Here is a 13,860-nt window from a genome sequence, read left to right as displayed (position 1 = left end):
TCACACGATTTTTATAATATCTTGAATTCATTGATAGTAGAATCTGAAATGCAGGCAATCTTTTTAAATTGTTCTATTTCTCGAAAATTCACCCAAAGAAGAGTAAAATGGGTGCAACTTTCAGAGAAGCAGTTGGCACATCCATAAAATGGTAAATGCATGTGCCCTCTGTCCAGGGCTGAAATCCCTATCTGACAGATCCACTGTTGATTCTTTGCAAAAGCTCATTAATATATATGTGCAAAGATATTCAATGTGGAATTCACTCAGCAAATACTTGTCATGCCAGCCACTGTTCTAGGAGCTTGAGATAAAGCAGTAAGTAAACAAGACAAAGACCCTGTTGTAGACTAGTGGAAGGATGCAGACAATAAACAATACACATAATGAATAGAAAAATTATTTAGAGGGTTAGAAAGCGGTAAGTCTATGAAAAATATAAAGTGGAGTCAGGAATACAGGTTAAGGTTCTAAAAATGGTGGTGAGGGGTAGACCTAGTGAGGCGATATTTGAGCAAAGACCTGAAGGAAATGAGGGAGTTCCCCAGGCACGTACGAAAAACTGGAAACAACCCAAGGATCTGTCCGTAGAGAATGTTAAAATGTGACATAGCCACTTGGTGGAATAATTCTCTGCAACCATTAAAAAGAATAAGGTAGATCAGTGTCCTGGGTTGGATGCCCAGGGGAGAGACTGAGGCAGAGATGAGTTGCTGGAGTTTTACTGGGAAGGGCTCTCAGCAGCAAGGCTTGCAAGAGAGTGAAGGACTAGGAAAACAGAACAGCGCTGTAGGAGAGGCCGAACTGCAGTGCAGGTGCATCAGAGGCCTCACCCCATCCCATAGGGAGCCTGGTGGTTGGGATGACTCTTCAAAGATGTCCCCTGTTAATGCACAGGGCCAGGCTTTTGTATCACCAACTCCCTCATTGACCAGACTTTATAGTACAGTTGTGGGGAAGCCAGTTCCCTTTGGCCAAGGGCGTTTCAAAGGTGGGCGTTCAGCTGAGAGCTGTGAGTCGGGGAGAAGAGCCCTGCAGTCCCAGGCAGTGCACTCAGCCTCCCCCACTGTCTGCGTGTGCTGAGGCCTCCGCGGTGCATGGTGAAGGCAGGTGCAGAACACTGATATGTACCCATATGCTTTAAAATTTTTTTTCTGAAAGAAATCAACAAGAAACAAATTAGAATTGTTATTGTTAAAAGGAAATGGGGGGTTAGGGGAGAGGAAGGCAGGGCCGCTTTAAGCCTTTTAAGAGCCTCTGGCATTCCTTCTTTTGGAGGTCTCTCTCTTATCACACCAAATATAATAAAATGCACCCACACCCTCATTAAATATATAATTTTTATGTAACTATGGAAGAATTGAATTCACTTAAACTATAGTTGACCAATTGACCTAATATTACATTTTGAATACATGTAAGTAAATATGATTTAATTCCCAATTTGCAAATTTTCTTCTTTGTCTTTTAGAACTAACACATTTTTTCCAGGTCAGATCTTTCTGTAGGTCCTTACACGCTCATACACTCTATTGCCTACTATGTCAGTGGATGCTGTCTAGGGAGAAAGGCTGTTCCACCTCCTGTTTTCTGTGTCTATACTCTTTGATTTTACTAACATTATAAATTTTTACTTTTAAAAATCAACCAGATATATCAGGGAAGTGAGATACGGGATTTTTTTTAACTGTCTTTTTTATATATCCACTCTTTTAAAAGAAAAGAAATTTAAAAAGAAGGAAATGTTATATTAAAATTAAAACAATCAAAAAGGGGAAAACTCTCTAAACAAGTTAGCTAGTGCCCTACCTGGGGGTCCTTTACAATAAGGGACCAGTGGAAAGTACGCATAGGGTTATGGTGTGCATCCAGGTCCTGTAGAACGGCTGTTGCTCCCCTAAGTTACCAGCTGGTCAAAGAGACCCTTCCACCAACAACTGATTATTTTCATCCTTTGGAAAGAGGAGAGACCTCCCTTCAATGAGATTTTGATCTTGGTGGAACTCACAGGAAGAGGGGTTGATGGAATCACAGTGTTTTTTGAGGGGGGGGGGAAACTAGAGGTGCTATAAGATATAAAATATTTCATCCAGCACCACACAGTACCTTGGGATCCTGCCTGCATCAAGCTTTGCCAACCCAAGGCATAACTGGCAGGGGCAGGGTTAGAGAAGGATTTCACTGCAGGAGTGACCTTCAGCTTGCTGTCTGGTCAAGGTCAGGTAAGTCAAGCTAACTTTAGCATAAACCAGTGTTTTAAAAACAAGGAAACTCCTAATCGAGGATCTGATTTCCAAGGAGCTATAGAAATGGGACTAAAATAATATTTAATAAACTATCAATGGGGGGTGGGAAGAGGTTAATTGGGAGTTTGAGATTTGCAAATATTAACTACTATATATAAAAATATATAAAAAACAAATATCTTCTTTATAGCATGGGAAATTATATTCAACATCTTGTAGTTACCTATAATGAAAAAGATTATGTAAATGAGTATCTGTATGTATATGTGTGGCTGGAACATTATGCTGTACATCAGAAATTGACACATTGTAACTGACTATACTTAAGGTAAAAAAGGTAAACTATCAATGGCATGTAAAACTTCCTTAATGTAACATAGTGATTGAGTATTTGAGTTTTCAAATCCTGTCTCTGCTACTTAGGCTTGGGACCATAGGCAAGTGACTTCACTTCACCGGGTCTCAGTTTTTCCAGTGGTGAAATGGGTATAATAATATCCCTTACTTTGTAATGAGAAGATTAAATGAGATAATTATCTACACTAAAAGTATTTAGTCCAGGGCCTGGGACATTGTAAGTGCTCAATCATGTTGGCCAACACTGAGGGTTTCCCATATTTCTCCTCAGTGACCTTACAAACCCCTGGGAGGTGGATGTTATAATCCTCCTTTCAGAGAAGACGCAGCAGCAGCGACTCAGGAAGGGCCCCAAGACCACACAGCTAATAACTGATGGAACCAAAATTCCTCCACAACACTCCTGACTCCTGAGTTTAGGGTGTTTTCCACTAAAGTATAGATGAGAAATTAAACACCAGCTAATCATTTAACATTTGTTTTAAAATGATACAGTATCGCAGCGTGTATTACCTTCTCTTCTTTGTAGTATTCTTTTTACTGCAGTAAGTCAGAGAGTAGAGGATATTCCATTTTAAGAACCATATAACTTGGAGGGGGTTCATTTCCTGAGGATACTTAGGGTTCATGATGGCAAGTGAGGAGATGAATCCATGAATTAAACCCTCTGGTATTATTCATATTGCTTGTTTTTCTCTGTTATTGGTAGAACCAAATCAATCTCTATCAGAGTGAATCACTCTCAGTCAAAAGGCTACAATGACCGCATTATTACTTCCTTGTTCTGGGCACTAGATGTCACACTAAGTAAAGTTTTAGAAGTTATTCTTCAAAGTAGGGTGTGGCATAGAGTAGAAACCTTAACTGTGGAAAATCCATAGCTTTATGTTCCTAGTAGAATGTAGTAATGATGTTTTTTCATTCACAAAAGAATGCAGAAAAAAGAATTGTTAGTCAGAAAATATAATTGGAGGAGTCTTAAATAAGTGCAAATCTTTGTATGTCAATTATACCTCAACAAAGCTATTAGTGTGTGTGTGTGTGTGTGTGTGTTTGTGTGGTTGGAGTAGCAGCCTATTGTCATGTCTGTTAGACAGACACATTCCACTTATTATACACATAACAGTGGTGTTTCCTTCCGGAAACCAAGTGATTTTTCTAGAGGCAGGTAATGTATATTCGTCATTATTTGTGTTCTGAGATGGTGAGAAGTTCTTCTCCAGGAAAAGATTCAGATGAGGCCCTACCTGCAAGGGGTAGAGAAGGAGAAAGAGGAGTTAATGACAGTGAGGCCCATTAAACCCTGAATGGTCTCAGGGAAGGATGTGGAATCATCCCTTGAATGGTTTTATATAAAGAAAATGTAGCAGATGCCTCCAGGCCTTTATTTATTCCTTGATTTTAGCTCTCAGAAATCTAGATGAGAATCATACATTGAGATTTGGATTTACATTATTTCCTTTTGGAAAACATGTATGTTTTTAAAGGATGGCAAGGGATATGGGCTCATTATGTAAATGTAGATAATTATATCCTGTAACTTAAATGTGTTATTGAAACTCCTATAAGTTTCCATCAAGATGCTTGGAATTTATTGGAAGCTAGAGAGAATTCAAGTCTTAGTTTCAGCAATTATTGTGCATCTTTTTTAAAAGTAATTCAGTAATGAACTTGAACTGTGTCTAATGATCTATACGTGAATATATTCCTGTATGTAATTAATGTTGTAAACATTAATAGTAATGTTTCTTAAGTTTCAGTGTTTTCTAGATGGTGTGTAATGACAGGTGATTCCCATTCGGCATAATAGTCCTATATCAGTTTGGTAAATATCAGTGCTGTGATTACTTTAAGATCCCTCTGATACATAAGGTTGCGGTTGACAAAATGTGACTCTTTGGGTTTGGAATGCATCCATGCCTTTCTCTCCCTCAGGAGGGGGATGATCAGTCATTTTAACACTGCCCTCTATGGCTAGGTGCTTCCCTTTGGCTCTCAGATCCTCCTGTGACTTGGGACTTTTTTCTCCATGTGTAAATATTGCTGCTGCCTTGAGTCTTAACAACCTGAGGCTGCACAGGTCCGGAGGGAAATATGCCATTTTCTCCCTGAGCTCTATGGGGAGGAAAGCGCCGTGGTGATGGCAGCCCAAGCTGCTTCTCCTTCAAGAACTCGAACAGCCACTTAGGACCGTCACTGAGCTATTCATTTTCGTTCAGTTTGGGAACTCTGAGAACCTTGGGGGCCTCGAAGGAGAAAAATACTGCTCCGAAATAAAATGTAGACAAGACTATTTCTCTGTCAAGCCAAGGGTGGGGTGTGTGTGTGTGTCGGGGGAGAGTGGATGAGAAGGTCAGCTCTGTCTTTACTAAATGGTAACTGAATACCCCCTGTGCTGGGCTCTAAGACAGGGATTGTCCTGCTCAGGTGGAGCAAAATCGGTGCCCCTCATCCTGGCTGTCTATTCTTACGTCTTGTTTGGCCTGTTACTGCTTAAAACAACTGTCAGAGCTCTCGGGTGCCCATCCTGGTTTTCCTGCTGGCTTGCCTTTTGACTTTGACACGGCGTCTCCAGACCCCTCTCACACACACAGACCATGCTAAAGCAGTGACTGACACTTCGGAAGAGCTTCTGAAGGCTCAACTGATTTTAATTCAACAAATAGTAATTGAGCACCTGCAATGGGCTAGGTCTGTAAGGAATCAAAAAGTGAATGATGCGTACTTGCCTTGAGAAGCTTAGGAAAGAGGAAAGAGGGTAAGACTGGGACACCATTCACAAATATATCTTGGGCTGAGAATCCCAGGTTGCTAGTTAGCTAGGGTGAGAAGCAAAAGGAGATAATAAGGCACCTGGGAGCACTTAACTTGCATTTATCTACTCATTTGCTCCTCACAGCAGCGCAGTGGAGAAACTGAGTCACAGAGAGGTTGGAAACTTCTCCAAGGTCACCCAACTAGGCAGTGGTGAAGCTGAGTTCGAATCGGACCCCACATCTGAGGGCTCGCAAATTCTATGCTGTTAATCACTGCATTCTCTTACAATCAGATACATGCCTACCGCTTACAGGAGCCCTGGCAGATGGGCTCTAGGACTGCAGACCACGGACTGCTGCTGTATCCATGAGCCATGTCTTATTTCCTGACAGGTCATGGACTGACAGCGGTCAAGGAAAAAGCAGGGGCCACCTTGAGGATTCACAGTGCAAATTCTGGCTCTTCCGAAGGGGCCCAACCTGATACCGAAAATGAAGTCCCTCAAGGTGAGTGGTGCATTTATTTGGGGGTTTCTTGAACTTGAGCTGTATTACACTCTATGTGCAAATTGAAGATTTCCAAGTACAGATCAGCAAAATGAACTCTAAAAGGGTGTTTTTCTCTTTAGTAGCAGATGCGGCCGCAGAGCAGAGCCCCGCGGAAAGTCCACCCACTTCTCCTTCATCGGGGTCCCGGGGCATGCTGTCGGCCATCACCAGTGCAGTTCAAAACACAGTGAGTCCTTAGCTGCTTCTTCTGTTTTCCCTGAGGTCTGCCAGCGCCTTCTTTTGATATTTCTATTTACCAGTGACCTAGATACATCAGAGAAAAGATGACCCTGATCATAACTTTGGATTATGGCTTTGTTATGCTTTCTCACTTACGGAGTAGGCGTAACCTTGGAACCAAAATGATAAGAACAAAATGAAATATATTTTATGTTTAAAAGGAAGGAGCTTCTTAGAAGGAACATTTTTCAGTCTGATGCAATAGTGTCCTTTCCAACGGCTGCAAGGATAGCATCTATTTGAGGGGGAGTGAGGGCTCTTTCTTAGAGCTGGGACAGCTGTTTTTCTGAGATGCTCTGTGTCTCTTAACCTTCAATTTGAAAAATTATAGAGCAATTCAAGTAAATATTTATTTATTTAGAATCAGAAACATCCTGAAATGTTTCTAAAATGTTTCCAGGTAACAAAGACCAACATTCTCCTCCATCCCTACCTCCCAATTCCCACTCCCCTCTTTCCTTGAATAACCCTAATGCCCGCCTCCCCTTCCCAGGCCCTGCCTCTTAAAGAAGCTGAAGTTGCTTGTTCTTGGCAACGAAACACTGATGGAGAATAAGGGAGAGGCACCCCAACTGAGATGAGGCAGCTAGCTAGTCTTTCGGATGGGGAACAAAAGGTTTATTTTCTGCTGTGTACAACCAAATAACTAGTTTCTCAAGAAATATGACTCATCTCCAATTTATTTATTTATCCATTTTTTAAAAATGGTGATTGGCCCTCATTATATACCAGGAGCTATGCTGGATGCCGGGCACAGACGGATAGCAAGCAGGCACAACATCTCGGAAGACAGAGGGGACTCAACAGTTGTCAGATACACTGCCATGTGGGAAGGCGAGGGGGCTGTGCTCACACATATGAGGGTGTCTTACCCAGACTCCGGGGTCAGGGCATGCCAGAAGTGGGAGGTGACTCTTCCTCTCCTTGCTGCTTGAGGACCCCTAGACTAAGTAAGGAGAACGGAGATCAGCGAATATGTTTTAGGGGTCAGATAGCAGTACAAGTCCAGGGTGCCCATGGGGGCTGTAGGGTCAGGCATGCGACGAGCTCTTTTGTTATCCCTGGTCTAAGGAAGGAATTCGTAGTCCCCCTCTGCTACGAGGCAGGGCCCTCTGAGTTTGTCCTCAGCATCCTCATCTTCCTTTCTGTGTGCCCTCCAGCCCTCCAGTACTCAGTTTTCCCAAGCTCCAGACACCCACCACCAAGTCTGCCCTTACTCAAAGTCCCTGCGTCCTTCCTTCTCCCATTTTGCTCTCTCCTGAAATAACCACTCATAGGATGTTAGGAGAAAAATTGTGAAATGCTGATATCTGCTAGTCCTCCCAACATACGTACATTTTAAAATCTGTTTGGTAGTATGATTACTGATTGTCTCCCAAATTTGGAAACAACGTCTAAATGTCCAAGATGGAGATGACTAACAAAGCATATTAAGTGAATGCACCACTTAGTGAATGCATCCAAATAAATGCACCACTCAGTGAAATCAAATGTTGCTATTGAAGTGATAATTATGAAAAATGGAAAATGCATATAGATAATAATGTAATCATAAAATATAGCATATTCAAACTCATGTAAGATGAGAAAAAACACAGACATATGCATATTATAATTGTAGTTGTGTAGTTGGGTTATACGCACAGAAGAGGTTGCAAAGAAATGCAGGCAGTTCTGTTTATATGAACAGCTAATGTGAATAAATCTTAGCTGTTTTGATCTTTTTTTAAAAAGAAGAACAGTGGCTGGCAAAGGGATTTGCAAGGAGATAACTATATAATAAAAGTTTCTAAAGCCAGAAGTATATGGAAGCCAACCTGTCTTATTTCATGAATATACTAATTACAGGCGGTCATTGCTGTTTTCTGGAAGTGTACAAGAGCCATCGACACAGCCCGAGGGGCCTGCACTCCAGGGCTCTAGATGAAAGGATTCCCCAGAATGGCAAGAGTATTTGACATTTTAATGGACTGCTCCAAATAATTCTGTTACTTGGGTTTAAAATTTTTTCAAACAAAAACAGCAATTGGGTCACCTATTAATTTTTTGTCTTAGAAACATATCTATTCATATACACAGAGCCAATAAAATTAATCCCCTAATGTGCCCTGGTTTTCTTAAGCATCCTTTTAAAATAACATTGTATGTCCTTCAAATTATAAGACATATACCCTTCCAAGGGAAAAAAATAGGATTAAATGAATGATAAATCTCCTGATGGGAAAAATTGAGACTTTTTATTGATTTCAATATTTGAAGATAGCGCCGTGTAGGAGGTGCTGACTGCTGTGAAACAGCAAAACATAAAAATCTAATCTCATGCAATGATTCCATCATCAGGGTAAAAGCGTCTTAACGGGTGGTCTCGATGCTTTGGAGTTCATCGGCAAGAAAACCATGAATGTCCTTGCAGAAAGTGACCCAGGTTTTAAGCGGACTAAGACACTCATGGAGAGAACTGTTTCCTTGTCTCAGGTGGGATTATATACTTTGTGATTTTTTTTCTTTTGGTCAATAAAGTAAATACATTTTTATTTATCTTTTTTATTAGATATTTTAAGGCACATGATGCAAATTTAAATGGCACAAAATAGCTGAGAGTGAAAATTGAGTTTCTAATACACACTTTTCCCCAGCCATTCCTCATGGGAGACAACCACTGTTAACAACTTCTTATGGATTCTATCAGAGACATTGTATAGACAAATTATATAGATACAGATATAGATATGGATATACAGATAGATGTAGCAAACATATACAACCTTTTTCAACCAGATGGTAGCATACTAACCATACTCTTTTGTACCTTGCTTTATTAAGTTATACTTAATCATTTCTTGAAGATTATTCCATTTATGCCATTTGTCTTAGTCCATTCCAGCTGCTGTAACAGAATACCATAGACCGATGGCTCATAAACAACAAACATTTATTTCTCAAAGTTCTGGAGTCTGGGAAGTCCAAGATCAAAGCTCCAGCAGATTTGGTGTCTGGCTTTCTGATTTATAGATGGCAGTTTTCATGCAGTTTCTTCACATGGTGGAAGAAGGTGATAAAGCTCTCTTAGTCCTCTTTTAGAAGGGCACTAATCCCATTCATGAGGGCTCCACCCTCATGACCTGATCATCTCCCAAAGGCCCCACCTCCTAATGCCATCACACTGGGGATTAGAGTTCAACATATAAATTTTGGGGAAACACAAACATTCAGCCTATAGCACCACCGTATTCCAGCTCTACCACTTTCTAGCTCCATGATCTTGAGCAGGTGACTTAACCCTTGTCTGCCTGAGATTACTCATCTGTACACTGGGGTAACAGCAATAACTACTGATAGCTCTGTTGCAAGGATTAACTGAGTTAGAATAGAACCTGACTCTTAGTAAGCCCCCAAGAATGTTAGTTATTATTGTTATTATTATGTGTCAGTATGATAGTTAGAAATGGTATCTCATTGGAATTTTAATATATGTTTCTCTTACTATGTGCAGGGTTGGGCTTCTCTTCTCACACTTCCAGCTCTAAAATTTTCTTCCGTGAGAAATATGATATGAACAAGTTATTCTATATTTTGATCACTTATAGTAGTCAAGAAAATTTTAAATAATATTTCTCATTTTTCCAAATATAAAACTGTAACATTGAACTTGCTCTTTCAGCTGGTATATGCCCAGCTCAGACACCACAGTGCAAGCACAAGTTCAAGCACCTCCTCTTCCCCTTCCTCCTTAAAAGTCTGATACACCAGGTCTCTCTGTGTCTTACCAAAATCAGGAGCAGCAGATGCAGGATTTTATACATTTCACAGGCAGGACAAACATATCTTCTATGGCTCAGTGCTGGGAAGCCATGAAGGAGTTGTGCCTGACAACAGGTTAGTGGTATCCCCTGAAAAGTTTGGTTTTTAGGTTATTTCTCCTTGGCTCTTCCAGAATAACCCACATATAACCACTCTGATATCATAGCCCAGGTAGGAACTTGGCAGGATCATCTAGACCACTACCTACTATGGATCCTTAAAGAAGAAAATAGATTTTGTGTTAAGCAGGCAATTAACACCAGATGTTGTAAAAATATGAAATGAAACAAAACCAAAAATAATAATAATAACCCAAGTATCAACATGGCTTAGAAGGAGAAAGGTTTATCTTTCATTCCTGTGGTGTGAGTGTTCCTGTTCAGGTGGCTCCTCTGGGCAGCTCTCTTCTGAGCCTGCATCTTGTGGCTCCAGCATCTTAAAATCCTTTACTTGCAGCCTCATAGAAAGGGGAGGGACATGTGTGGATAGCTATATGGGACAATTTAGGACTAGCCCTGGAAATAGTATACATCACTTTTACCCTCATTCCTTTGGCCAAAACTTATCACATATTCTACCTAATTCAACTCAGGAGGACTGAAAAACATCATTTAGCTATGTGTCTAGGAGGAAAAGGATATTCAGTAAGCACTCAGAAATATTTTTGCTGCAAGATTATATATATATATAGAGAGAGAGAGAGAGAGACATGCACAGATACATATATTATATATACACACTTATACATACATCTAAACATGTATGTGTATATACATAAATTTGTACATATATATAAATTTGCTTCTAGTCAAGAAGGAGATAATGTGATGGAAAATGTGACCAGTCCAGAAGCTGGCTAACTCTGTGGCATCTTTGACTTAAATTTACACACTTGTTAAGTGAAGACTTAGACCTGGTCCATTTTCTAGATTACCATAGTTTTTGTGACACCTTCACAATTTTTATCACATCTGCATTCAATCTACCGCTAAAAAGCAAATAGCAGTGCTCATAGAAATGTGTCACCCAAGAATCCACACGGTAGGTGTGAACACTTGCAATGTTTGTCATGACACATCTGAAACGTGCGCAGGGAGTGTGGTACAGAGCATTCTGGGGCACATCTGAGTGTTGCACCTGTAATTCACATGGCCACCTTACACTGATTGCCACATTACCCACTTCAGTCTCCTTCCAAATGATAATTTATTGTTCATTTATTCATTCCACAACACAATCCACGAATGCGTTTTGAATGTCCACTACGTGCCGGGCACCATTCTAAGCACTTGAGATACACCCGTGGTTTTTATGGATAAATATCCCTGTCACTATGGAGATTTTGTCTAGTGAGGAGGGACAAACAAATAATAAACATTACCTCATATTTTAGAAGATGATGAGTGCTGTGGAAAAAAAAAGAAAAAGAGAAGAGGGTAATCAGGAACACGGGAGTGAGGGGCAGGTTAAGTATTAAGTCAGATTGTGAGGGGGGACCTCATGGAGATGATGCCATGTGAGCAAATACTTGAAGGAGATGAGGGGCTTAGCTATGCAGAATCTGGATGAAGCATATTCCAGGCAGAAAGAGCAGTTTGTGCAAAGGCCCTGAGGCAGCAGTGTCTGATATGAACAAGAAAGAGCAAGGATGCTATGCGGTAGGAGAGGAGTGAGCCAGGATGAGAGTTGTTGAAGATGAGGCCAGAGTGGTAATGGGGAGCAGGTGATGGTAGATCATGAGGGCATTTTTAAGAACCTTGGCCTTTACTGTTAATGAAATGGGGAGACTTTTGCTGTATTTTGAAGTTAGTATCTGAGTTTAAAAGTATCACTCTAGTTACTGTGTTGAAAATAGACTGGGCTAGGGGAGGGTCAAGGGCAGGGAGACCAGTTAGAGTGTGTATCAGTCTAGATCCTCCCAGAAGCAGATGCCAAGATGATCTTAAACGTGCGAGGATTTTATTAGGGGAAATGACAGCGTGAGAGAAAATTTTAGGGGTTGGGAGTGTCCAGGAAGACTGGGAGAGCCATCGTGGGAGAGACTATGATGCAAGTCCCCAGTGAAGGGGAGAGGGAGGAGACCAGGTGGAAGAGGAAGTGTCCTGTACTGTCTAAGAAAGGTTTGGCAAAGCCATGGGAGGGTCTTTCAGTTGAAGTCTGCTGACAGAGGAGTTCCCATCTCCCAGGAACAGGTCTTCCCTAAGGACCCTGCTGCACCAGTGCTTGGCAGGGAGAGGTTGGGGGAGGCATGGCCTCGGTGAGAATGAGGGATGGATTTCAAAGCACAGCATCTGGGGCCCTTGCTCGTTTATGCTCCACTCTCACAGCCTCCTCGGGAGGTACAAGCAGTTATCTAAGGAAGGGATCACGGTGGCTCAGAGCAGTGTGAAGCCAGGAAGGTAGTGATGAGTGGCTGACTCTGGGTATGGTTTGAAGGTCAATCCAGAGTTCCTAGTGGATCGAACCTGGGGTATGAGATAAAAGGAGGAGGCATAATTACTCCAGTGTTTTTGCTTGAGCAGCTAGATGGATGAAGCTGCCACCAACTGAGACAGGAGGTCAGTTATGTTTTTCCTAATCCACACTAAGTAACTGTAAACATCAGAAATGTTCATCCACACCTGCCTGAAGTTTCTCATGTATTCTGTCTCACTCTTTGAATAACAGGGGGCAGGGTGGTTCTCAGGTCCCACTGATATCTAAGTTTCCAGAGCTGCCCTTCTGTCCCGAAGTCTTCCATGCCAGGATCACTCCCTGCTGTTTAAACCCACCTCCTCTTCTTCTCCAGAGGGAACATGGAGGCAGCATCCTGAAAGCCACTTAGTTCTTCTTTAAGCCACTTTAATTTCACTCTCTGTTTCTTGAGTGAATTCAGATCATTCCGGAGTGACATTTTCCCTTTACCTTCTATTTCATCTCTTTCCCCCTCTAATCTGAAATGCAGATTTAAAGACAGAAGTTGGTGTAGAGAAAGGAAGCAATTTCAGTGTCCATTTCTAAATTTTATTTCCTCACCACCAAGCCAGTGAGATCGGCAGGGGTAATAGGGTCTTACTGTAAGTGTTAAAAATTCCTGGGAGTGATTTGATGGGGTTGTTTTGAAAACTTTAAAATTCAGATCTTGTACTTACTTAGCCTTGAAAACAGACAGGAGGGAGAATTCCTTCTGCAGCCCAGGGGGTTTTGAGTTAACACCACAAGAACCCGAAAAGAGAATGAGGCTGATCGTTTTATTGACACATAATAAAAACAAAATTTATTCTTTCATGATCTTCCCCTTGTGACCTGTGGTGGTCAGTGCATTTACGGTGCTCTTTACGGATATTAAAGACCCCTGTAAACTGAATACCGCAGTAACCTTGATGGGGGATCAAGTAAAAGATGCTTAGACTCAAAGAAAGCAAATGCAGGAAATTAGGAGGGACTGGTGGACATGTGTTCATTTTATTGTCTTATTGTTTAATCAACAGAAGAATAACTGGAGAAAAATGATCAGCCTGGAGAGGAACTCAGTTCACAGTGATACTTCTCAAAACCAGTCTGTCTAAGAATTGAGGAGCTAACATTGTTACTTATATTATGTATCTGTTGAGGAATACACTATGAGTTAATATTTTACTAATTTTTTTCACCAAAGGTGTTGAATAACCACACACAGAATTTTAAAAATAACTCAGAGAAAATCAGACCTGCTGGCTTCTGCTTTGGAGTCTGCCTTGGTGCACAGATTGCCATGATTCCTGCTACAATAGATTAAACTTCGCCAGTGTACATAAATGTGCTCATTATAGAAAATTTGGACATTAAAAAAATACGATTCATCACACACATGGAAAACACTTTAGTGGAAACCACTGTTCAGCTTTTGCTTTGCTTCTTTCTGATCCTATTCCTAGGTATAGAATTGTTGC

The 13,860-nt window shown here is 41.1% G+C and overlaps 1 protein-coding gene across 1 annotated transcript in view; it reads left to right on the top strand.

Annotated features, from left to right (window-relative positions):
• The window catches only part of FAM114A1 (family with sequence similarity 114 member A1), a 63,572-nt gene that overhangs the window by 25,758 nt on the left and 23,954 nt on the right, over nucleotides 1-13,860 (top strand). The window contains 3 exon segments of the mRNA XM_072945160.1: nucleotides 5,753-5,866; nucleotides 5,989-6,095; nucleotides 8,489-8,623. Coding sequence (XP_072801261.1) covers nucleotides 5,753-5,866; nucleotides 5,989-6,095; nucleotides 8,489-8,623 — 356 coding nt within the window.

Source organism: Vicugna pacos, chromosome 2, assembly GCF_048564905.1.
Source record: "Vicugna pacos chromosome 2, VicPac4, whole genome shotgun sequence".
Taxonomy (NCBI): Eukaryota; Metazoa; Chordata; class Mammalia; order Artiodactyla; family Camelidae; genus Vicugna; species Vicugna pacos.
Note: the sequence above shows the minus strand (reverse complement) of the source record. Positions and strands in the feature narration are given on the sequence as shown.